Here is a 26,911-nt window from a genome sequence, read left to right on the forward strand (position 1 = left end):
ACCCTGTATATGTGCTTTGTTGAGCAGGGGGACCTTGCGGGCGCTGCAGGATTTCAGTCCTTCACGGTGTAGTGTGTTACCAATTGTTTTCTTGGTGACTATGGTCCCAGCTGCCTTGAGATCATTGACAAGATCCTCCCGTGAAGTTCTGGGCTGATTCCTCACCGTTCTCATGATCATTGCAACTCCACAAGGTGAGAACTTGCATGGAGCCCCAGGCCGAGGGAGATTGACAGTTATTTTGTGTTTCTTCCATTTGCGAATAATCACACCAACTGTTGTCACCTTCTCACCAAGCTGCTTGGCGATGGTCTTGTAGCCCATTCCAGCCTTGTGTAGGTCTACAATCTTGTCCCTGACATCCTTGGAGAGCTCTTTGGTCTTGGCCATGGTGGAGAGTTTGGAATCTGATTGATTGATTGCTTCTGTGGACAGGTGTCTTTTATACAGGTAACAAACTGAGATTAGGAGCACTCCCTTTAAGAGTGTGCTCCTAATCTCAGCTCGTTACCTGTATAAAAGACACCTGGGAGCCAGATTTCTTTCTGATTGAGAGGGGGTCAAATACTTATTTCCCTCATTAAAATGCAAATCAATTAATAAAAAAATGTACATTCGTTTTTCTGGACTTTTTTGTTGTTATTCTGTCTCTCACTGTTCAAGTAAACCTACCATTAAAATTATAGACTGATAATTTCTTTGTCAGTGGGCAAACGTACAAAATCAACAGGGGATCAAATACTTTTTCCCCTCACTGTATTTGTATGTATGTATGTATGTATGTATGTATGTATGTATGTATGTATGTATGTATGTATGTATGTATGTATGTATATATATACAGGTAAAAGTCAGTAAATTAGAATATTTTGAAAAACTTGATTTATTTCAGTAATTGCATTCAAAAGGTGTAACTTGTACATTATATTTATTCATTGCACACAGACTGATGCATTCAAATGTTTATTTCATTTAATTTTGATGATTTGAAGTGGCAACAAATGAAAATCCAAAATTCCGTGTGTCACAAAATTAGAATATTGTGTAAGGGTTACATTTTGAAGACACCTGGTGCCACAAAATAATCAGCTGATTAACTCAAAACACCTGCAAAGGGCTTTAAATGGTCTCTCAGTCCAGTTCTGAAGCCTACACAAACATGGGGAAGACTTCAGATTTGACAGCTGTCCAAAAGGTGACCATCGACACATTGCACAAGGAGGGAAAGACACAAAAGGTTATTGCAGAAGAGGCTGGCTGTTCTCAGAGCTCTGTGTCCAAACACATTAATAGAGAGGCAAAGGGAAGGAAAAACTGTGGTCAGAAAAAGTGTACAAGCGATAGGGATCACCGCGCCCTAGTCAAGATTGTGAAAAAAAACCCATTCAAAAATGTGGGGGAGATTCACAAGGAGTGGACAGCTGCTGGAGTCAGGGCTTCAAGATCCACCACCAAGAGACGCTTGAAAGACATGGGTTTCAACTGCCGCATACCTCGTGTCAAGCCACTGTTGACCAAGAAACAGCGCGAAAAGCGTCTCACCTGGGCTAAGGAAAAAAAGAGCTGGACTGCTGCTGAGTGGTCTAAAGTCATGTTTTCTGACGAAAGCAAATTTTGCATTTCCTTTGGAAATCGAGGTCCCAGAGTCTGGAGGAAGACAGGAGAGGCACAGGATCCACGTTGCCTGAAGTCTAGTGTAAAGTTTCCACCATCAGTGATGGTTTGGGGTGCCATGTCATCTGCTGGTGTCGGTCCACTCTGTTTCCTGAGATCAAGGGTCAACGCAGCCGTCTACCAGCAAGTTTTAGAGCACTTCATGCTTCCTGCTGCTGACCTGCTCTATGGAGATGGAGATTTCAGGTTCCAACAGGACTTGGCGCCTGCACACAGCGCAAAATCTACCCGTGCCTGGTTTACGGACCATGGTATTTCTGTTCTAAATTGGCCAGCCAACTCCCCTGACCTTAGCCCCATAGAAAATCTGTGGGGTATTGTGAAAAGGAAGATGCAGAATGCCAGACCCAACAACGCAGAAGAGTTGAAGGCCACTATCAGAGCAACCTGGGCTCTCATAACACCTGAGCAGTGCCAGAAACTCATCGACTCCATGCCACGCCGCATTAATGCAGTAATTGAGGCAAAAGGAGCTCCAACCAAGTATTGAGTATTGTACATGCTCATATTTTTCATTTTCATACTTTTCAGTTGGCCAACATTTCTAAAAAATCCCTTTTTTGTATTAGCCTTAAGTAATATTCTAATTTTGTGACACACGGAATTTTGGATTTTCATTTGTTGCCACTTCAAATCATCAAAATTAAATGAAATAAACATTTGAATGCATCAGTCTGTGTGCAATGAATAAATATAATGTACAAGTTACACCTTTTGAATGCAATTACTGAAATAAATCAAGTTTTTCAAAATATTCTAATTTACTGACTTTTACCTGTATATATACACACACACACACACACACACACACACACACACACACACAGTGGGGAGAACAAGTATTTGATACACTGCCTGATTTTGCAGGTTGTCCTACTTACAAAGCATGTAGAGGTCTGTAATTTATCATAGGTACACTTCAACTGTGAGAGACGTAATCTAAAACAAAAATCCAGAAAATCACATTGTATGATTTTTAAGTAATTAATTTGCATTTTATTGCATGACATAAATATTTGATACATCAGAAAAGCAGAACTTAATATTTGGAACAGAAACCTTTGTTTGCAATTACAGAGATCATACGTTTCCTGTAGGTCTTGACCAGGTTTGCACACACTGCAGCAGGGCTTTTGGCCCACTCCTCCATACAGACCTTCTCCAGATCCTTCAGGTTTTGGGGCTGTCGCTGGGCAATACGGACTTTCAGCTCTCCAAAGATTTTCTATTGGGTTCAGGTCTGGAGACTGGCTAGGCCACTCCAGGACCTTGAGATGCGTCTTACGGAGCCACTCCTTAGTTGCCCTGGCTGTGTGTTTCGGGTTGTTGTCATGCTGGAAGACCCAGCCACGACCCATCTTCAATGCTCTTACTGAGGGAAGGAGGTTGTTGGCCAAGATCTTGCGATACATGGCCCCATCCATCCTCCCCTCAATACGTTGCAGTCATCCTGTCCCCTTTGCAGAAAAGCAACCCCAAAGAATGATGTTTCCACCTCCATGATTCACGGTTGGGATGGTGTTCTTGGGGTTGTACTCATCCTTCTTCTTCCTCCAAACACGGCGATTGAGTTTAGACCAAAAAACTACATTTTTGTCTCATCAGACCACATGACCTTCTCCCATTCCTCCTCTGGATCATCCAGATGGTCATTGGCAAACTTCAGACGGGCCTGGACATGCACTGGCTTGAGCAGGGGGACCTTGCGTGCGCTGCAGGATTTTAATCCATGACGGCGTAGTGTGTTACTAATGGTTTTCTTTGAGACTGTGGTCCCAGCTCTCTTCAGGTCATTGACCAGGTCCTGCCGAGTAGTTCTGGGCTGATCCCTCACCTTCCTCATTGATGCCCCACGAGGTGAGATCTTGCATGGAGCCCCAGACTGAGGGTGATTGACCGTCATCTTGAACTTCTTCCATTTTCTAATAATTGTGCTAACAGTTGTTGCCTTCTCACCAAGCTGCTTGCCTATTGTCCTGTAGCCCATCCCAGCCTTGTGCAGGTCTACAATTGTATCCCTGATGTCCTTACACAGCTCTCTGGTCTTGGCCATTGTGGAGAGGTTGGAGTCTGTTTGATTGAGTGTGTGGACAGGTGTCTTTTATACAGGTAACGAGTTCAAACAGGTGCAGTTAATACAGGTAATGAGTGGAGAACAGGAGGGCTTCTTAAAAAAAAAACTAACAGGTCTGTGAGAGCCGGAATTCTTACTGGTTGGTAGGTGATCAAATACTTATGTCATGCAATAAAATGCAAATTAATTACTTAAAAATCATACAATGTGATTTTCTTGATTTTTGTTTTAGATTACGTCTCTCACAGTTGAAGTGTACCTATGATAAAAATTACAGACCTCTACATGCTTTGTAAGTAGGAAAACCTGCAAAATTGGTAGTGTATCAAATACTTGTTCTCCCCACTGTGTGTGTGTGTGTGTGTGTGTGTGTGTGTATGTGTATATATATATATATATATATATATATATATATATATATTAGGCTTCGGTATGGGTTGTATTATTTATTTTTACAGTTTTTTTTTGCTAATCTTTATGAAGGGATCCAATAATTCCGGACCCCACTCAATTATTTAAGAAAATGCAGAAACCCATGATATGTTAAAAAGTCAATAGATACCTTTAACGACTAGATGAAGGTGCTTTGGCTTTGGATTGCGCTCGCTCTGAACAGAGCAGGTATACAAGCCGTCGTCAGTCACGTCCACTTTCTGTATCTGCAGGCTGTACTCCCCCCCACTCGATACGATGGACACACGGGGGTCCACGGACCACTTGTCATTCCCTGCGAAGATGATGCTGGAACGGTTCAACCAGGCTCCTTTAGAGATTCCATCCGAAGTGCACCTAGAAGTAGAAACAAAAAGAGCCCAGTCAGATTTCAAGGAGTCTCTAAGCCTGGAAGTCATTGATGACATGGCTAATCAATGACTGACCCGCAAGAGCCTGTTACACATAACAGTAGCCTGGTCCCAGGTCTTTTTGTGCTGTATATCCAACTCCTATGCTCGTCGTCATGCCAATGCACAAACAGATCTGGGACCAGGTTAGACATTCAAATCAAATGTATTTGTCACATGTGCCGAATACAACAGGTATAGACCATACAGTGAAGAAATGCTTACTTACAAGACCTAACCAACAATGCAGTTAAGAAAAATAAGTGTTAAGTAAATAGATAAGTAAAAAATAAAAGCAGTAAAATAACAGTAGCGAGGTTATATACAGGGGGTACCGGTACAGAGTCAACGTGTGGAGGTACACATAAAGTAAGAGCCTGTTCAAGACCCTGTACATACACTAGGACACTCTGATAGAGACCAATGATGTACTGTATATAAACACTATAAACATTTATTGTAATGAATCTTGCCCTGGTCACTAGCTGGCACAGCCACAAAGTCATATAATCTTATTTTAAACCTAACCCTAACCACACTGCTAACTCTAATGCCTATCCCGAACCTTAAATTAAGACCAAAAAGCACATTTTTGTTTTCATGATTTTTTACGATACAGCCAATTTTGACTTTGCTGGTGGCCTATCTAGCAGAAATCGCTCAGTTCTGCCTCCAGGGAAGGATTCATGACAATAAACGTCAACCTGCCACATGGGCCGCTGTTTTGAAGCCACTGCACTGACATTTTTGTACTACTTCACATTGTTTCAAAGTATCTTTGGAACCAAATCAAACCCATCCCAACCCTCCCATGCTCTAACAGAGACCCACCACAAAACCAGACTTAAAGCAGGCATGATATACAATGAGAAATATAATCAAATAGTTTTAAAAAATACAAAGATATTATAAAACAAAGTTTAAAAACAGTACAAATAATGATACAATAGGTCTATAGGTCTCTCTAGTATCTTAGAAAACATCTCAAAAATGTATATCCAGAAATCTGTCAATTTCTGGCAAGTCCAAAACAAGTGTAATAAAGTAGCTGGTGCCTGCTTACATCGGTCACAAGTGGGATCTATTTCTGGTCTAATCTTGGATAATTTTGCCTTTGACCAATGCAGCTGATGAACTATTTTAAATTGAATTACAGCATGTCTTAGACATATAGATGAAGCATGTATTCTCTGAAGCATACTCTGTCAAGTTTCATCTGAAAGTTGTTCACCTAAAGCCTCTTCCCATTGGTTCTTAAGACAGTTCAGGGAATCCAGATTGTGCGAGTTTAATGATGTATAGATCAAGCTTATGCCCCCATTGATATAAGGGTTCACTTCTAAAAATAGAATCTAGAAGGGAGGTAGGTGGGAGTGATGGAAAGTGACTAGAGTATGAAGGGAGGTAGGTGGGAGTGATGGAAAGTGACTAGAGTATGAAGATACAAAACTACGCAATTTCAGGCATTTAAAGAAATGGGATCTAGGAATATTGAACTTTTGTACTAACTGTTCAAAAGATGCACAATCCATATCAATGTACAAGTCGTTCAGTGAGGAGATCCCTTTTCCAGACCAGATATGAAATGCCCGGTCTAATAATGATGGAGAGAATGTATGGTTCTTTAATAATGAAGTTGAAAATTCACTGAGACCAAACGATCGCCTGAACTGTTTCCAGATTTTTAGAGAATGTTTCACAATAGTGTTTTTAGTAGAAACAGGCTCAGCTAATGCAAGTTTTGAGCAGAGTAAGGCAGCTAAGGAGGTGGGGCCACAGGATGAGATCTCCAAGGTCAACCATTTTGGGCCTGTAACATCAGGGATTTATGTCACCCAATATAGAATGATTCTTATATTAGCTGACCAGTAAAAATATTGAAAGTTTGGAAGTGCTAGACCACCCTGGGGATGAGATCTCTGCATTATGCTCTTATGTATCCGGGGTTTTTTATTGTTCCAGATAAAAGCAGATATCAGTTTATCTATGGAGATCAAAAAAAGATTGAAATAAGTTCAAGATCCTGTTTCAGACAGAGTTTCAAGCGAGGGAAATTGGCTTTACAGAGATATTTGAAATTGTGTGTGACCCAAATATTTCAATGTCTGTGTAGTCACTCTGAAGGGCACATGACTAAAATAAGTTTGCATGGCAGAAGGATTAAATAGGCATCAATTCACTTTTTTATAAATTAACCTCATACCCGGATATTTTACCAAATGTCTTTAGTAGAACCTGGATCTCTGGAAGACCAGTTAAAGGGTCAGACATTTATAATAGCATGTCATCCGCATAGAGTGAAACTTTATGCTCCTAGCCCCCTCTTCGAATACCTTTTTATAGTGGTGTTATTACGTATTGCTATGGCTAAAGGCTCAATTGTGATGGCAAACAGCTGAGGGGATAGAGGACAACCCTGTCTTGTCCCACATTGAAGTTGGAAATAGGATGAAAGGTTATTATTTGTTCGCTCTGCAGCCATAGGGGAGGAGTAAAGGACTTTGATCCACAACATAACATTGGGACCGAATCCAAATTGTTTGAGAGTATAAAATAGATAATCCCACTCCACCCGATCAAATGCCTTCTCAGCATCAAGTGTTAACAATATCTCTGGAGTGTCAGATGAAGAGGGATTATAAAGTATATTATAAAGACGTCTGATGTTGAAAAAATAATAAATGTTTAATGAAACCAGTTTGATCTGTAGAGATAATGGAGGGAAGGACTGACACAAAATGGCAGGCAATCATCTTAGAAAGTATCTTTACATCACAATTCAGTAAAGAATTTGGCCTATATGAACCACACTCGTTATTTCCTTTTTCAGAATAAGTTAAATACATGCTTGTCTCATTGTTGAGGGTAAAGAGTTTGAGGAGAATGATTCCTCAAATACGGAAAGCAAGTTTATCTGAGAATTTTTTGAAGAATTTGCTCGGACATCCGTCGGGTCCAGGGGATTTACCACCACATAGATTTAATTGCCAATACAATCTATTCTACAGAGAACTGTTCTTCTAATTCAGCAGCTATCTCAGGTTCAACTGTAGGAATATCTAAGTTCTCAAAGAAGGAGTCGAGTAAGGTAGCATTACCAGTGGATTACGAAGTGTATAATTGTGAGTGAAAGTTATAAAAGCATGAATTGACCTCTAAATGATCAACACATTTGTTACCCAGCTTGTCAGTTATCTCAGGTATGGTTTGATTTGCGGTTCTCTGACGCAGCTGGTGTGCTAGCATTTTCCCTGATTTCTCTCCATGTTCATAATTTTTGTAATGAGATTTACTCATTAGGTTTTCAGCTTGTCGAGTTGAAAGAAGATCAAACTCTGTCTAAAGTGTCAAACGTTGTTTTAGTAAATCTGTGGATGAAGAGTGTGAATATGCCATATCCAAATCCAAGATTTTATTTGTAAATTCCCCTAGGCGTTGAATATTGCACCTCTTTAATCTTGCGCTGTACAAAATAATATGGCCCCTTAGATAAGCCTTCATTGATTCCCAAACTGTTGTAGCAGACATTCCAAGGGTTTGATTAAGCTCAAGTAATAGCTCAATTTGAGATGAAATACAAGCAAAAAAGGTTTCTTCTGATCGCAGTAGTGAGTTAAGCCGCCAAGGGCGATAATTAAGCTGTGTATTTGGTATAAGTCGTTTCATAGTGTTGGGTTGTAATTTGAAATACTTGCTACACCAGAAGTTAATGGTTATATGTAGGAGGAATGTATATGGTGGGGTCAATGGAGGGTGGATAAGAAGTAGGGGCCTGGAAAGTTAGTAAGGGAAAAGGCAATCACATGGTTGGGTCACTGATAAGGGATAGCTGTGGATTAGTGAGGAATGTGGGCCGAGGTCAGGTCAGGTCACATGAAGGGAGAAGGAACAGTTTATTACCCACATCACTTAACTAGGAGGAGCCTAGCAACACATATGTAGTGTTAAGAGAAAAGGAGGAGACTCCGCTTAAAGGAGTGTATAAATACTTGTGCTGGTGGAAACATATTTTTGTCTTTGTAGCTGTTCGACCCATTGGGTGAATAAACTTGGTTTGAGCTTTAACTAGTTGTCCGTTAGTTTTTCACTCTGTTTGTCAGAACCTAACAATAGTAAGTGGAGAATGATCCGAAATTACTATAGCTTGGTAATCATTCTCCGTGATAAGTGGCAGAAATATATAGTAGTCTTTACGTGAGAAGGTCTTATGAACTGGTGAGAAAAAATAATACTCCCTAGCTGTGGGATTGCGGAAACGCCACGCATCAGATATGCCATATGTTTTAAGAAATAGCTAAATTGTGTATACTGTCTTTGATGAAGATGATACCTTAGGAGAGCTACGATCCAGATTGGGTAACAGCACACAATTCATATCACCACCTAGTATTAGGTGGTGTGTGTCCATATTTGGTAATCGAGAAAATACATTTGTGAAGAATGAACTGTTATCCCAATTTGGTGCATAAATGTTAGCCAAGATAACAGGTGTATTATACAGTCTTCCTACTACAATAATGAAACAGCCTGCTGAGTCTGCCTCTACACCTGACATTGCGAACAGTATGTTTTTACTAATTAAAATGTCTGCTCCTCTATTTTTAGAATGAAAATTGGAATGATATGATTGACCTATCCTCCCTCCTTTTAAAAGGGAGTTGTCGAAAGTGTGGAGATGTGTCTCCTGAAGAAAGGTGATATCTATTTTAAGGTGATTTAAATGAGAAATAACCCTTTTTTGCGTTTCACTGGGTGATTTAAAGATTTAACATTCCAGCTAGCAAAAGTGACCGAGCAACCAGCTGTCCCTCTCATGATATTAGGCCTAGCCATGTAAAGTCAGGTGGGAAAAGGATAGACAACAACAACTGATCCATTAAACATTTTTCAAAAAATAGCAAATAAAAAAAACAAAAGTTGAAGAAGCATAAAAATAAAAATAAACAAACAATACTCTGAAGTCTGTTTTGAAAAAGAAAACCCACCCTGGTCACCTAATAGAACAAGATAACCGCTAACCCCAACGCAAAGATATCCACACGTAATGTGCTTGTAGTGGGGAACACTAAACCTACATTGATATAGAGAGCCCTGCTGAAATAGTGAAGGATTTAAAACAAGAAATACTTATTTACAACCCAAAACTAGGCTGTTTTAAAAGAAAGTATAAAACATTGTATAAATCACATCTTACAGCAATACCACTAACTTAGCAGCAACTTCTTTAAAGAAATTATGTAACCTAATAAAAGAACTGTGCTTTATCTACCCTGGATACGGGTACCATCGATAAATAGAAATGAGCAGCTTCATGGTAATAAAATAAAACATAAAACAAAAGGAGATTTGACACTAACATTACCTAATAATAACACTATCAACTAATACCAATGGCAATGCTATGAAGTATCTACAAAAGAGAGACTGAGTCTGCAGTGGTAGACATATTCGCCCATTACCCTAATCGCCAAATAGGTGAACATTCAGCCATTTGCTTCGTCCGACCTCGGTAGAATGTTCACCTTTACGAAGGCCATCGCCTTATGGGGGTCTTGCCGGGCAGGAAAAGCCACACCATACCGAACGTCAGTCCGTCCATGGAGCAGACTCTTGACATCGTTAAAAGCGGCATGGTCACGAGCAACGCTGGGGGCATCGTCTGGGAAGACAGAGATGGGTGCTCCGTTGCATCGAAGCGGGCCAAATTCTCTGGCACACCGAAGAACATAAATAGAATCCTGATAGTAGTGTAGTTTAGCCACAATGATGCAAGGTTTTCCGCCAGGCTTTCTTGCTTGAGAGCCCCGATGTGAGCGGTCTACAAGGATGTCTTTAGCCAATTTGAGGGCTTCCTTCAATAACTTTGAGACTGATGAAGTAGAACTTGAGCCCGGGTCCTCAGCTACCCCCATGTTCCTGATATTGGATCTTTATATATAACCTTTTAAATGTATGCATTGTTCCTTAAGGCTAGCCACATACATTTGTAGCTTCTTAACCATGGTTTGTAGCATAGTCGTGTTGTCTGAGCATGTTGACAAGCCTTGTTCCATATCGGAGACAGTTTTCTTAACTGTATCCAGTTCAGTACGAACCATTGCTGTATGCTTTGCGAGTTCATTCTTGACTGCTTGTAACTCCGACTTAATAAAATAAAATTCCTCGCTGAACGCCTCCTTGAGTTCCAACTTGAGTATAGATGAAATGTCCGCTTTGAGGGCAGCAAGAATCTCGGCCTTCAAATCCTCAGTGTAAATTTTTTTCACCGAGCCGAAGGGAGGAGCCGCTGCCACAACTTGTTGAAGAATTTGAGCTCCTCGTGTTGGGCCTGGTGCTTTCTCTTTTACAGTGACTCCACTGAACTTAAACTTTTGCAGGTTATGCGCCATTTACGCATTAAAACAAAAGTGTAAGGGATGTAGCTCAGTTGATAGAGCATGGCGTTTGCAACGCCAGGGTTGTGGGTTCGATTCCCACAGGGGTTGGAAAAAAAATTATGTATGCATTCACTAACTGTAAGTCAATCTGGATAAGAGCGTCTGCTAAATGACTAAAATGTTAATGTAAGTTGAACAAAGTAAAGAATGTCATTTAAAGGCTGTGTTTCCTAGTTATTTTTGGGTCAAAGCGCAAATAAAGTATTAAATAAATGCAATTTCAGCAGGAGTTGACCTACTCCATGGCTTGCTCACTAGCACCCCCCTGGGTGAGCTGTTTGCTGATGTCAACGTTGTGAACAGTGCCCCATGGTGGCGGTGGAGTTATGGTATGGGCAGGCATAAGCTACGGACAACGAACACAATTGCATTTTAACGATGGCAATTTGAATGCATATAGATACCGTGATGAGATCCTGAGGCCCACTGTTGTGCCATTCATCCGCCACCATCATCTCATGTTTCAGCATGATAATGCACGGCCCCATGTCACAAGGATCTCTACACAATTCCTGGAAGCTGAAAATGTCCCAGTGCATGGCCTGCATGCTCACAAGACATGTCACCCATTGAGCATGTTTGGGACGCTCTTGATCAATGTGTACGACAGCGTGTTCCAGTTCCCGCCAATATCTAGCAACTTCGCACAGCCATTGAAGAGGATTGGGACAACATTCCACAGGCCACAATCATCAGCCTGATCAACTCTATGTGAAGGAGATGTGTTGCGCTGCATGAGGGAAATGGTGGTCACACCGGATACTGACTGGTGTTCTGATCCACACCACTACCTTCTTGTTAAAGGTATCTGTGACCAACAGAAGCATATATGTATTCCCAGTCATTAGATTAGACTGATTTCGTTATATGAACTGTAACTCAGTAAAATCATTGAAAATGTTGCATGGTGCGTTTATATTTTTGTTCAGTATCTATTCCAACACGCATTTAAATGTATTTGTAAGAAATATACACTGAGTGTTCAAAACATGAAGAACACCTACTCTTTCCATGACATAGACTGACCGGGTGAATCCAGATGAAAGCTATGATCCCTTATTGATGTCACTTGTTAAATCTACTTGAATCAGGGGGCAGGAGACATGTTAAATAATAATTTTTAAGCCTTGAGACAATTGAGACATGGATTGTGTATGTGTGCCATTCAGAGGGTGAACGCTACTGGGTCTTTCACACTCAACAGTTTCAGGTGTGTATCAAGAATGGTCCTCCACCCAAAGGACATCCAGCCAACTTGACACAACTGTGGGAAGCATTGGCGTCAACATGGGCCAGCATAAATGTAGAACACTTTTGACACCTTGTAAAGTCCATGCCCCAACAAATTGAGGCTGTTCTGAGGGTAAAAGAGGGTGCAACGCAATATTAGGAAGGTGTAAAATGTATAACATGCACTTATGTTAAAGACGCTGCATGTTCAATCCAACGTCTGCGTTGGCCATACAGCATTTACTGCGATGTGGCCTCCGCAGAAGTCAGAGCAAACATACTTTTTGTGCTTCGTTGAGCAGTGCAGAGCTGTTGTGAAGGAAGTTGTCAAGGAAGTGAGTTTGTGTTTATACAGGACCTCCCAACCCCACCTACCGTCAACCAATCATGTCAATGTGTAGCTATTAGGAGCCCTCGGCATTGTTCAAAATTTTCAGAGGCGCACAGCGATGTGGTACGGAGCTCAATTTGGACTCTGCATGCCTCCGGAGGCTCTGCAATTGCGTCACACCCATAACACATTAACTAGCATGACAATCCGGCTCATGGGAGGCCAAAAAGCACTTTGAGAAAGCCACACCGCCAACAAGCCACGCCACCAAGTCTTCTAATAGGCTGCCGCTACTACAATATATTTTGTCAAATTGCATTTGTATTTTACTTCACACATACAAAAAGCACTAACATGCATTTCAATGCATTCAAATTACTACAAACATGATTATTCATATTGAAAATCAGATTTATTGACTTAAGACTTGCTAGAGTGCCAAAATGCAGCATTTTGACATGTCCCACCATGCACACTTGAATGATTTTAACCCACTAAACCCCAAATGTTTCCACCATCATTGTAAAGCCCTGGTTATTTTGTTGCTTTGACAAAAGTTATTTCTGAAGATTATTCTTTATTTCATGTGATTAGTGATTCATTCACGTCTCCCCCTCATTTTAAGGTCAACCCTGTTACGTGAACTGAACTCTCATTTTAATATGGTGAAACTATTCCTTTTAAAATATTTCTTTCACAAGAAACATTGAACATCGAATAGTTAAATCATTGTGTAAAACTGAATGACTACCGACCAGTAGCACTCACTTCCGTCATAATGAAGTGCTTCGAGAGGCTAGCCAAAGATCATATCACCTCCTCCCTCCCCGACACACTCGACCGTCTCCAATTCACCTACAGCATTGACAGATCCACGTACGACGCAATCGCCATTGCACTGCACACTGCCCTTACCCACCTTGACAAAAGGAATGCATATGTGAGGATGTTGTTCATCGACTACAGCTTGACTTTCAATACCATAGTGCCATATAAGCTCATTACAAAGCTCACGGCCCTGGTTCTGAACTACTCCCTATGCAACTGCATCCTGGACTTCCAGCCGGGCCACCCCCAGGTGGTGAAGGTAGGCAACATTACCTTCTCGACACTGATTCTCAACATGGGGGCCCAACAAGGGTGCGTCCTCAGTCCCCTCCTGTATTCTCTGTATACCCACGAATTCGTGGCCTCACATAGTTCCAACTCCATCATCAAGTTCGCTGATGACACAACATTAGTAGGCCTGACAATGACCAACAATGACGAGACAGCTTCAGGGAGGAGGTAGGCACTCTGACAGTGTGGTGCCAGGCAAACAACCTCTCCCTCAACATTAGCAAAACAAAGGAGCTGATTGTTGACTTCAGGAGGAACCAGGCTGGACACACCACCATCTTAATCAACGGAGCTGCCATGGAGACGGTCAACAACTTCAAATGCCTCGGCGTACACATACCACATGGACACAGTGGTGATGAAGGCAAGACAGTGACTCTTCAACCTCAGGATGCTGAAGAAATGTGGCCTGTTCCCAAGGGCCCTCACAGTGTTCTACAGGAGCACCATCGAGAGCATACTGTTGGGCTGCATCACAGCCTGGTACGGCAACTCCACCACCACGGACCGCAAGGAGCTTCAGAGGGTGATACGTGAAGCCGAATGCACCATTGGGTGCACACTGCCTGCCCTACAGGACACCTACAACACCAGGTGTCGCAGGAAGGCCAAGAAGACCATCAGGGACCCCAGACACCCAAGCCATGACCTGTTCTCTCCGCTTCAATCATTCAGACTTCCCCTCACCCCCCTCAACAGTCACATACAGTGCATTCGGAAAGTATTCAGACCCCTTGACTTTTTCCACATGTTGTTACGTTACAACCTTATTCTAAAATTGATTAAATCGTTTTTTTCCCCCTCATCAATCTACACACATTACCCCATGATGTCAAAGCAAAAACAGTTATTTATAATGTTTTGCAAATTTATTAAAAATAAAAAACAGAAATATCTGGCAGCGATTACAGCCTCGAGTCTTCTTGGGTATGACGCTACAAGCTTGGCACACCTGTATTTGGAGGGTTTCTCCCATTCTTCGCTGCAGATCCTCTCAAGCTGTGTCAGGTTGGATGGGGAGCGTCGCTGCACATCTATTTTCAGGTCTCTTCAGAGATGTTCGATTGAGTTCAAGTCCGGGCTCTGGCTGGGCCACTCAAGGACATTCAGAGACTTGTTCCGAAGCCACTCCTGCATTGTCTTGGCTGTGTGCTTAGGATCATTGTCCTGTTGGAAGGTGCACCTTTGCCCCAGTCTGAGGTCCTGAGTGCTATGGAGCAGGTTTTCATAATCTTTCCCTCGATCCTGACTAGTCTCCCATTCCCTGCTGCTGAAAAACATCCCCCCACCATGATTTACCGTAGGGATGGTGCCAGGTTTCCTCCAGACGTGACGCTTGGCATTCAGGCCAAAGAGTTCAATCTTGGATTCATCAGACCAGAGAATCTTGTTTAGGTGCCTTTTGAAAAACTCCAAGTGGGCTGTCATGTGCCTTTTACTGAGGAGTGGCTTCCGTCTTGCCACTCTACCATAAAGGCCTGACTGCTGGAGTGCTGCAGAGATGGTTGTCCTTCTGGAAGGTGTGAGAGAAAAATTACGTATTTACCTGATTTGTTTGATATTAATACTTAACAAATAGTAAGTCATTTCTGTTCTACTAATGCTGTGTTTTTATGGTCTCCATTCTAGCGTATAGTCTGGGCATTTTGTCACTAGAGATAGCTTGCGCTGACAATTGATCTACAGCATGCATTCCTTAGACAAGATGTGGTGGGTGTAACCGATATAAAGATAGCCTGGAGGAGTAGAACAAAACCCTTATTGTTTCTGTTCATCCTTGTATTTGGGAAACTAAGCCGGGCTGGGGGTTAAAACAACACCAGGTGCAGATAACCATAGGATGAACCCAAGGTGGCTTATGATGGCACCCGATCTGCATGGGAGGGGTGGAACCAGCGATGACTAAGCATTTTTAGTGTCAGCTATATAAGAACCAGCATTTTCTGTAAAGGTTCTCGGCCCAACAGTCAAGAGTGTTGGGTCGACCAGTCTCATTACTGCAATAACTAAATCAATATTGAATAAAGATGATTGTTGAAGAAATGACAAGTCTCTCTCAGTACTGAAATTTCCACAACAAAGATTCTCCCATCTCCACAGAGGAACTCTGGAGCTCTGTCAGAGTGACCATTGGGTTCTTGGTCACCTCCCTGACCAAGGCCCTTCTCCCCCGATTGATCAGTTTGGCCGGGCGGACAGTTCTAGGAAGAGTCTTGGTGGTTCCAAACTTCTTCCATTTTATGGAGAACACTGTGTTCTTGGGGACATTCAATGCTGCAGAGATTTTTGGGTACCCTACCCCAGATCTGTGTCTCGACACAATCCTGTCTCGGAGCTGTACGGACAATTCCTTCATGGCTTTGTTTTTGCTCTGACATGCACTATCAACTGTGGGACCTTACACAGACAGGTGTGTACCTTTCCAAATCATGTCCAATCAATTGAATTTACCTACAGGTGGACTACAATCAAGTTGTAGAAACATCTCAAGGATGATCAATGGAAACAGGTTGAACCTGAGCTCAATTTCGAGTCTCATAGCAAAGGGTCTGAATACTTACGTAAATAAGGTTTTTCTGTTTTTTATTAGTAATATATTTGTGAAAATGTTTGCTTTGTCATTATGGGGTATTGTGTGTAGATTGATGAGGAAAAATATGTATTTAATCAATTTTAGAATAAGGATGTTACGTAACAAAATGTAGAAAAAGTAAAGTGGTCTGAATACTTTCCGAATGCACTGTACCTTACTTGCTGCTCCCCCTATGGACATTTCCCCCCAACAGACTTTTACTGTGCCCCCACCTCAATGACATTCATCACTGTTGTAGTTGTTCATAGGTATTATACACTGCTCAAAAAAATAAAGGGAACACTAAAATAACACATCATAGATCTGAATGAATGAAATAATCTTATTAAATACTTTTTTCTTTACATAGTTGAATGTGCTGACAACAAAATCACACAAAAATTATCAATGGAAATCAAGTCACCCTCAAAATGTAAGTGGAAAACCACACTACAGGCTGATCCAACTTTGATGTAATGTCCTTAAAACAAGTCAAAATGAGGCTCAGTAGTGTGTGTGGCCTCCACGTGCCTGTATGACCTCCCTACAACACCTGGGCATGCTCCTGATGAGGTGGCGGATGTTCTCCTGAGGGATCTCCTCCCAGACCTGGACTAAAGAATCCGCCAACTCCTGGACAGTCTGTGGTGCAACGTGGTGTTTGTGGATGGAGCGAGACATGATGTCCCAGATGTGCTCAATTTGATTCAGGTCTGGGGAACGGGCGGACCAGTCCATAGCAAATCAAATCAAATCAAATTTTATTGGTCACATGCGCCGAATACAACAGGTGCAGACATTACAGTGAAATGCTTACTTACAGCCCTTAACCAACAGTGCATTTATTTTAAACAAAAAAGTAAGAATAAAACAACAACAAAAAAGTGTTGAGAAAAAAAGAGCAGAAGTAAAATAAAGTGACAGTAGGGAGGCTATATATACAGTAAAATAAAGTGACAGCATCAATGCCTTCCTCTTGCAGGAACTGCTGACACACTCCAGCCACATGAGGTCTAGCATTGTCTTGCATTAGGAGGAACCCAGGGCCAACCGCACCAGCATATGGTCTCACAAGGGGTCTGAGGATCTCATCTCGGTACCTAATGGCAGTCAGGCTACCTCTGGCGAGCACATGGAGGGCTGTGCGGCCCCCCAAAGAAATGCCACCCCACACCATGACTGACCCACCGCCAAACCGGTCATGCTGGAGGATGTTGCAGGCAGCAGAACGTTCTCCACGGCGTCTCCAGACTCTGTCACGTCTGTCACCTGCTCAGTGTGAACCTGCTTTCATCTGTGAAGAGCACAGGGCGCCAGTGGCGAATTTGCCAATCTTGGTGTTCTCTGGCAAATGCCAAACGTCCTGCACGGTGTTGGGCTGTAAGCACAACCCCCACCTGTGGACGTCGGGCCCTCATACCACCCTCATGGAGTCTGTTTCTGACCGTTTGAGCAGACACATGCACATTTGTGGCCTGCTGGAGGTCATTTTGCAGGGCTCTGGCAGTGCTCCTCCTGCTCCTCCTTGCACAAAGGTGGAGGTAGCAGTCCTGTTGCTGGGTTGTTGCCCTCCTACAGCCTCCTCCACGTCTCCTGATGTACTGGCCTGTCTCCTGGTTGCGCCTCCATGCTCTGGACACTACGCTGACAGACACAGCAAACCTTCTTGCCACAGCTCGCATTGATGTGCCATCCTGGATAAGCTGCACTACCTGAGCCACTTGTGTGGGTTGTAGACTCCGTCTCATGCTACCACTAGAGTGAAAGCACCGCCAGCATTCAAAAGTGACCAAAACATCAGTCAGGAAGCATAGGAACTGAGAAGTGGTCTGTGGTCACCACCTGCAAAACCAGTCCTTTATTGGGGGTGTCTTGCTAATTGCCTATAATTTCCACCTGTTGTCTATTCCATTTGCACAACAGCATGTGAAATGTATTGTCAATCAGTGTTGCTTCCTAAGTGGATAGTTAGATTTCACAAAAGTGTGATTGACTTGGAGTTACATTGTGTTGTTTAAGTGTTCCCTTTATTTTTTTGAGCAGTGTATATATACAGTGGGGAGAACAAGTATTTGATACACTGCCGATTTTGCAGGTTTTCCTACTTACAAAGCATCATAGGTACACTTCAACTGTGAGATACAGAATCTAAAACAAAAATCCAGAAAATCACATTGTATGATTTTTAAGTAAGAAATTTGCATTTTATTGCATGACATACGTATTTGATCACCTACCAACCAGTAAGAAATCCAGCTCTCACAGACCTGTTCGTTTTTATTTAAGAAGCCCTCCTGTTCTCCACTCATTACCTGTATTAACTGCACCTGTTTGAACTCATTACCTGTATAAAAGATACCTGTCCACACACTCAATCAAACAGACTCCAACCTCTCCACAATGGCCAAGACCAGAGAGCTGTGTAAGGACATCAGGGATAAAATTGTAGACCTGCACAAGGCTGGGATGGGCTACAGGACAATAGGCAAGCAGCTTGGTGAGAAGGCAACAACTGTTGGCGCAATTATTAGAAAATGGAAGAAGTTCAAGATGACGGTCAATCACCCTCGGTCTGGGGCTCCATGCAAGATCTCACCTCGTGGGGCATCAATGATCATGAGGAAGGTGAGGGATCAGCCCAGAACTACACGGCAGGACCTGGTCAATGACCTGAAGAGAACTGGGACCACAGTCTCAAAGAAAACCATTAGTAACACACTACGCCGTCATGGATTAAAATCCTGCAGTGCAAGCAAGGTCCCCCTGCTCAAGCCAGCGCATGTCCAGGCCCGTCTGAGGTTTGCCAATGACCATCTGGATGATCCAGAGGAGGAATGGGAGAAGGTCATGTGGTCTGATGAGACAAAAATAGAGCTTTTTGGTCTAAACTCCACTCGCCGTGTTTGGAGGAAGAAGAAGGATGAGTACAACCCCAAGAACACCATCCCAACCGTGAAGCATGGAGGTGGAAACATCATTCTTTGGGGATGCTTTTCTGCAAAGGGGACAGAACGACTGCACCATATTGAGGGGAGGATGGATGGGGCCATGTATCGCGAGAACTTGGCCAACAACCTCCTTCCCTCAGTAAGAGCATTGAAGATGGGTCGTGGCTGGGTCTTCCAGCATGACAACGAACCGAAACATACACCCAGGGCAACTAAGGAGTGGCTCCGTAAGAAGCATCTCAAGGTCCTGGAGTGGCCTAGCCAGTCTCCAGACCTGAACCCAATAGAAAATCTTTGGAGGGAGCTGAAAGTCCGTATTGCCCAGCGACAGCCCCGAAAGCTGAAGGATCTGGAGAAGGTCTCTATGGAGGAGTGGGCCTAAAATCCCTGCTGCAGTGTGTGCAAACCTGGTCAAGACCTACAGGAAACGTATGATCTCTGTAGTTACAAACAAAGGTTTCTGTACCAAATATTAAGTTCTGCTTTTCTGATGTATCAAATATTTATGTCATGCAATAAAATGCAAATGAATTACTTAATCATACAATGTGATTTCCTGGATTTTTGTTTTAGATTACGTCTCTCACAGTTGAAGTGTACCTATGATAAAAATTACAGACCTCTACATTCTTTGTAAGTAGGTCAACCTGCAAAATCGGCAGTGTATCAAATACTTGTTCTCCCCACTGTGTATATATATTTTTTTATCATTTGTTTTGTTTTTACTTCACTTGGTTCCCACACATGCTGTTCCGCCTATGGTCACTGCTACAGTTGTTATGATGTATATAATGCTATTTATATGTATATGGTCCTGTGTAGCTCAGTTGGTAGAGCATGGCGCTTGCAACGCCAGGGTTGTGGGTTTGATTCCCACGGGGGACCAGTATGAAAATGTATGCACGCACTACTGTAAGTCGCTCTAGATAAGAGCATCAGCTAAATGACTAAAATGTACAGTTACAGTCAAAAGTTTAGACACACCTACTCATTCAAGTTTTTTTTTTTTTTTTTTACTATTTTCTACATTGTAGAATAATAGTGAAGACATCAAAACTATGAAATAACACATATGGAATCATGTAGCAACCAAAAAAGTGTTAAACAAATCAAAGTATATTTTATATTTGAGATTGTTCAAAGTAGCCTTGATGACAGCTTTGTACACTCTTGGCATTCTCTCTGGGGCCTTTCAGAACAGGTGTATATATACCCAGATCATGTGACAGATCATGTGACACTTAGATTGCACACAGGTGGACTATATTTAACTAATTATGTGACTTCTGAATGTAATTGGTTGCACCAGATCTTATTTAGGGGCTTCATAGCAAAGGGTGTGAATACATATGCACGCACCACTTTTCCGTTATTTATTTTTTAGAATGTTTTGAAACAAGTTTTTTTTTTTCATTTCACTTCACCAATTTGGACACACAATTGTGTATGTCAATTTCATGAAATCCAAATAAAATCCATTTAAATTACAGGTTGTAATGCAACAAAATAGGAAAAACGCCAAGGGGAATGAAGGCACTGTAGAAGGGGCACATTTACAAAAAAATATTACTTTGTTGTATTGTGGAATGATAAATGCTATGTTCCAAAGGGGCTTGCGTTGATAATGACAGACTGTGAAGCCATTGCAATCAAGTCATGTTTTTGCAGCTGATGATTCTTTATTACTGTACATTTTCCTTCATCATCTATATTTATCCCCTCAAAGAGTTCCCCTCTGAAGCACATCAACACAAAACCGATTACACCCAAGGTGGGCTTTTCTTTCATCAAGTCCTTCCTTTAGAAGCCAGATGGGTGTCGGGCTTCCCATGGTTTTACAGGAAGTTAAGTCAATTATTTAATTGACCCTGGCGCATACATTTTGATGTAGCTTTTTACATCTGAAATATTAATTAAATGGTGCTTTATTTATTTCATCTCCCGAAGAGTGATTTGTGAAAAGCAAGCTCATTACAAGCATTTTGTATTTTTTTGGCTCACAAAGAGTGCCTGTTTTCTTTGTTCACCCGGTAATTATGTGGGATACAAAAAGGGAAGTGTGAATGTGTTGAGCACCTTCTATGAATGGAGGATGATGAAAACCCACTGTTAATTATAGTATGGCAGTTACTAAGTGAAGCAGACCGTAATCCTTTTAGCCAAACTAACTTAGGCACTTTGATAGTGTGCCGTAATTACTACGCCAGGATAGTGGGTTCAATTCCCAGGACCACCCATACGTAAAATGTATGCACGCGCATGGAAAAAATAGTCCGCTATATGGCATATATTATTATTTAATATTATTATTGCTGGGACCTAGGTTTGACCCAGATTCTTATTTGCTTTAGAAAATTGTCTTCTCAGTCGAAACGTTCGCAAAAATACAAATATGCTTCCTGGCACGGGCATTACAATTATTTTGGCAAATGCAATGAGCACACTTCTGGAATGGCTCCTGTGAAGTCTGAGATGGTTTAGTTATGTAATAGTTATGTAATACAAACCCAGGCCATTAATTTCATGTTGAACTGTGGCCCTATCTGTACAGTGCCATGCATGCTCATAATTGATATTGCAGCATGCAATATGGAGTGGATTCTAACAAATAGAGCTGTATATGCTCATTGTTTTAATGCAGACACCGGGTAAAGATGTATCAAGTCTTTCCACTGGATACTGTTCACAGATAATGGCTGTGTGTGTGTGTTGCTTTTAACAGCAAACACTTATCCTACTTGAATAAAAGAGATGTGTTTTGAAGAGCGTAATGAGACGTCATTCAGTTGGTCTTGAGAGAGTGAAGCCTTTTGATTGTGAAATGTGAGACAAATGTTGTTTTTCATTGTTGAGGACAGGAGCACCTGATTAGCCTTCTCATTGTCATTTGTTCCACAGTCCTCAATAACATGACTCAGGGATGAATCCTCACTTGAGATACTACTTCTGAAACATACTGAGTTGATGTCAATGCAATATCAGGGTGAAAATGTGTTAATGCTATATTCACAGGTCACAAGGCCACGTTTGGCATGTAGCCAGTGAAAATACCATAGAGGTCTACAATCAAGTCCTCTAGACCTCTAGATTCAACACACTGTAGATTTGAGAAGATATGAAAACATTCCACCGTTCATTAGAAGTAAGCATGCTCTAAGAATCATTATGAATGCTATATATGGCTTAGGTGTGAGGGTATTAGGGCTTGGGTGTGTTAGGTATTAGGGCTTGGGTGTGAGGGTATATTGAGGCAGTTCATCTTACAGTACACTGTGGTCATCTTGATTGAATATGGGTAATTGTACTTTTATTAGGTCAATCTGTTGGTACACTTCTCCTTCAAGCCATTGTCATGCCTCTCCCCGGGTGAGGATCAAAGGCCTCACATCAGCTTGGCAAATGGCCGACAACAACCAGACCCTCTTACCCACAGGGGGGCTGTGCCGATCTTGACACATTAATACTACAATAGATTAGAGACGAGGAGAATCTCGCCCCCGTGCAAGGAGTCTAAGATAGAACTAGGTCTTACTGTTAAATTCAGTCTATAGGAATTGTGTAGCAAGATACGTTGTACACCAATAGCGCTGTAGGCAGGATTGTTGTTGAGAGTGGCATGTGTGTGGTCCCTTTTCATCCAGATACTAGTAGGGAGAGATTAACTCCTGTGTTGTATATCTGACGAAAAGTAAGTGTGTAGGGGATTTACTGAATGCTACAAGCTAGGACATATGAGCCAGCCAATGCAGTTATCAAGAGAATTAGACAAAGTTGAGCCAACCGTGGTACTATTTCTGTCTCTCGCGTTTCAGAAATGAGTAGACTCGGTCAGTATTAATTTCTTGAGCCAGTCAATTAAAGAAATTTGAGAAGATATATTTGTTGGCCGAAGCAAAGTAATATCTGTCTGTTTATCGCTCTTCAGTAGTGTGAGTAAGACCAATGGCAAAAACATTTATTTTATGTTTCTGTGTGTTCCGGTAAAACATTGCTAGCAAAAGAAAGGGTTAACGTGAGATGTCATTAATAAACCCCTTCCCTTGTTAAAGGGGACCCTGTGTGTGTGTGGAAATTAGATTCCCTGTACAAGTAGGGTAGCTTTGCACTAGATGCTAAGCTAACGAAGGGAGAGCAGCCATTTTTGTTTTTCCCTTTGTTCCAACGGAAGTTCCGCCCCTCGGGACTCCCGTTTGATTTCAGCTTTCTGCGATCAGCGACTTCTGGTGGTGAAGAATCGTCAGTAATTGTTTTTAAAACAATTAATGTGAGGGCACACTCTTAACCCATTGTTATAACGGGTTACACTGTATGATATCAATCAAATCTCAACTGGTTGGATATCATTGTTTCATTCGATTTAACCGGGAAGGTGAATCGCCAAACAAACCTTTTTACATTTACATAATTTAGCATTTCAGGGTTGGTCATTTGGATAAGGTCCATATTTATTTGTTCAAACCAATGAGACATTTTAAACTTTCTCCACATTAACCTAGATACAGCAACGCTTACAGGTTAATTAAAGTTTAATTCCCAGATAGCCTATACAGGTATGATTGATCATTCTCATTGATTAATCAATTCAATTTGCTTTTGCAAAGCTCATTGGACCAACTCCAACAGTACTGGTCCAGTATTGATGGAAGTCCCGCCTTCACGGGAATCCCATGTGGTTCCAGCCCTTAGGAAAAAGTACCCTGGTGGTGAATGTATACTCACATTTGAACTACTAGTTACACTTAGGATATCCAGCAAATCTCAAGTGATTGGATATAATTGTCTCATTTAATTTAATAAGTAATAAATTGCCGAACATACCCTTTCAGGTTGATCATTTGGATACGATCCAGATTGATTTGGTTCAACAAAGGAGACAATTTAAACTTTTCCATATTAACCTAGATACAACAATGCTATCAGGTTAATTAAAGTTGAATTCCCAGATAGCCTATACAGGTATGATTAATCAATAACATTGATTAATCAATTAAAATAGCTTTTTCAAGTTCGTTAAACGCCAACTCCAACAATACTGATCCAGTATTGATGATTCTTTGACGTCTGTAAACCGAATAAAATCGTTTTTGCAGCATCCAACGACTCAAAATCCAAAGTAAGTTTAAAGAACTAATAATCATCAAAATGAGCAAGCTATCAGAGGGGGTGCCATCCATTCCCACGCTAATAAGTGAACCCTCACCCACATAAAGATTGATCGCTGACCTCAGCAGCAATGTAAATCCAAACTCTGCCGAAGGGTTGAGAATGTTAGATCACAATGCCATAAGCAAAAAAACTGCAGAAATCGCAACTGACGCACTCCTAAATAGGCCGGCAGGTACAGGCCTTGTAAAGGTTCTCTCCAGTTTAGCCCTGAACTATGCCCACCAGCAGAGATGGACATTGGTCCAATACCGCTGTGCTCAGCAGAAGCACGAGCAAGAAACTGTTGAGATGAAGGGACAGGTGGAGAGAACCAGGAAGCTAATGACAAAAGCTGACAAAGACAAGATGCTGCTAGCCGAGGAGCTGCATTTGAGAACAGTTCAACTTAAAGATCTGGCAAACACTTATGACGAAGAACGAGCACAAACTCTCGAACAAATCTGTTTTCTACATGAACAACTCGATTTAGCCAACAAGCGAACGTCCAACAGACATGTGACAAGGTTCATCCGTCTACAACAGCAACATGTGCAAAATGACTACACTAAACTTTCCACAGCTTTGAAAATAGAATTCAGTGGTTCTTTGACTCGCAAACACGACAGCTCGCTGGCTAACACTGTCAAACAAGCTCGGAATGAACACCCACAAGCCTACTATCATAGCCTTCGTACAGCTTACTTTGGCATGCTCACTGAAACAGGAATGGAAGAGCTATTACCATTCAAACAAACGTTTATGTCAAACATGTATCCCAACTTCATTAACTACTTGGGCCCCCTTACCAATCTCGGCACTCCGAGAGCTTGCGAGCACAGCTTTTGATGCATCCAAAGCAGGCGGGCTAAGAGCCCGGACACCTCGGTTTTCAAGATTGTGGGGGTGCAATCACTCCAGTTGGAGGGTGCACCCCCGATGCATCAAAAACCGACTTGAACAGGCCATACCTCAAAGCTGTGTTAGAGGACTGTTAGACCTGTGATGCACTGATAGATTCGGGTTTGACTATTTCCCTCATATCTCAAACTTTGCTGGATGAACTCAAAAGGGCAGTGAAACCAGCGAAACGTTGGTTAAAAACAGAACGATGCGACACTAAACTTCAAGGTTTCACTCAGGCTACCTTGCCTCTTACTAAGCGTATCCTACTAAAATGGAACTTTGAAAGCGTGTCCCTTGTCCACCCCTATGTACGTGACTAGCATTGACACCGAGCAGATGCTGATTGGGATGGATTTAATAGACCATTTGGTACCACTGATGGATTGGAAATCGAACCAAATCTGGTCACAAATCGCAATAACTCAGCTGACATCACCACCTTCATCGAAGGCTACATGCAAATCAAATCAAATTTTATTGGCCACATGCGCCGAATACAACAGGTGCAGACATTACAGTGAAATGCTTACTTACAGCCCTTAACCAACAGTGCATTTATTTTTAATTAAAAAATGAGATTAAAACAAAAAAGCGTTGAGAAAAAAAGAGCAGAAGTAAAATAAAATAACAGTAGGGAGGCTATATATACAGGGGGGTATCGGTGCAGAGTCAATGTGCGGGGGCACCGGCTAGTTGAGGTAGTTGAAGTAACATGTACATGTGGGTAGAGTTAAAGTGACTGTGCATAAATAATTAACAGAGTAGCAGCAGCGTAAAAAGATGGGGTGGGGGGGGGGCAGTGCAAATAGTCCGGGTAGCCATGATTAGCTGTTTAAGAGTCTTACGGCTTGGGAGTAGAAGCTGTTGAGAAGTCTTTTGGACCTAGACTTGGCACTCCTGTACCGCTTGCCGTGCGGTAGCAGAGAGAACAGTCTATGACTAGGGTGGCTGGATTCTTTTTGAGGGCCTTCCTCTGACACCGCCTGGTATAGAGGTCCTGGATGTCAGGAAGCTTGGCCCCAGTGATGTACTGGGCCGTACGCACTACCCTCTGTAGTGCCTTACGGTCAGAGGCCAAGCAGTTGCCATACCAGGCGGTGATGCAACCAGTCAGGATGCTCTCGATGGTGCAGCTGTAGAACTTGTTGAGGATCTGAGGAACCATGCCAAATGTTTTCAGTCTCCTGAGGGGGAATAGGCTTTGTCGTGCCCTCTTCATGACTGTCTTGGTGTGTTTGGACCATGATAGTTCGTTGGTGATGTGGACACCAAGGAACTTGAAGCTCTCAACCTGTTCCACTACAGCCCCGTCGATGAGAATGGGGGCGTGCTCAGTCCTCTTTTTTTTTTCCTGTAGTCCACAATCATCTTTGTCTTGATCACGTTGAGGGAGAGGTTGTTATCCTGGCACCACACGGCCAGGTCTCTTGACCTCCTCCCTATAGGCTGTCTCATCGTTGTCGGTGATCAGGCCTACCACTGTTGTGTCGTCGGCAAACTTAATGATGGTGTTGGAGTCGTGCCTGGCCATGCAGTCATCATGGGTGAACAGGGAGTAGAGTAGGGGACTGAGCACACACCCCTGAGGGGCCCCCGTGTTGAGAATCAGCGTGGCAGATGTGTTGTTACCTACCCT

General features: G+C 42.2%; 1 protein-coding gene across 1 annotated transcript in view; it reads right to left on the reverse strand.

The window, feature by feature from the left end:
* The window catches only part of negr1 (neuronal growth regulator 1), a gene marked incomplete at both ends in the record, with an annotated part of 428,395 nt that overhangs the window by 251,812 nt on the left and 149,672 nt on the right, over nucleotides 1-26,911 (reverse strand). The window contains one exon of the mRNA XM_084164207.1: nucleotides 4,311-4,537. Within this exon, the coding sequence (XP_084020333.1) occupies nucleotides 4,311-4,537 (227 nt within the window). The remainder of the gene's footprint in view (nucleotides 1-4,310; nucleotides 4,538-26,911) is intronic.

This window comes from Coregonus lavaretus, assembly GCF_964263955.1.
Source record: "Coregonus lavaretus genome assembly, chromosome: 6".
Classification (NCBI taxonomy): Eukaryota; Metazoa; Chordata; class Actinopteri; order Salmoniformes; family Salmonidae; genus Coregonus; species Coregonus lavaretus.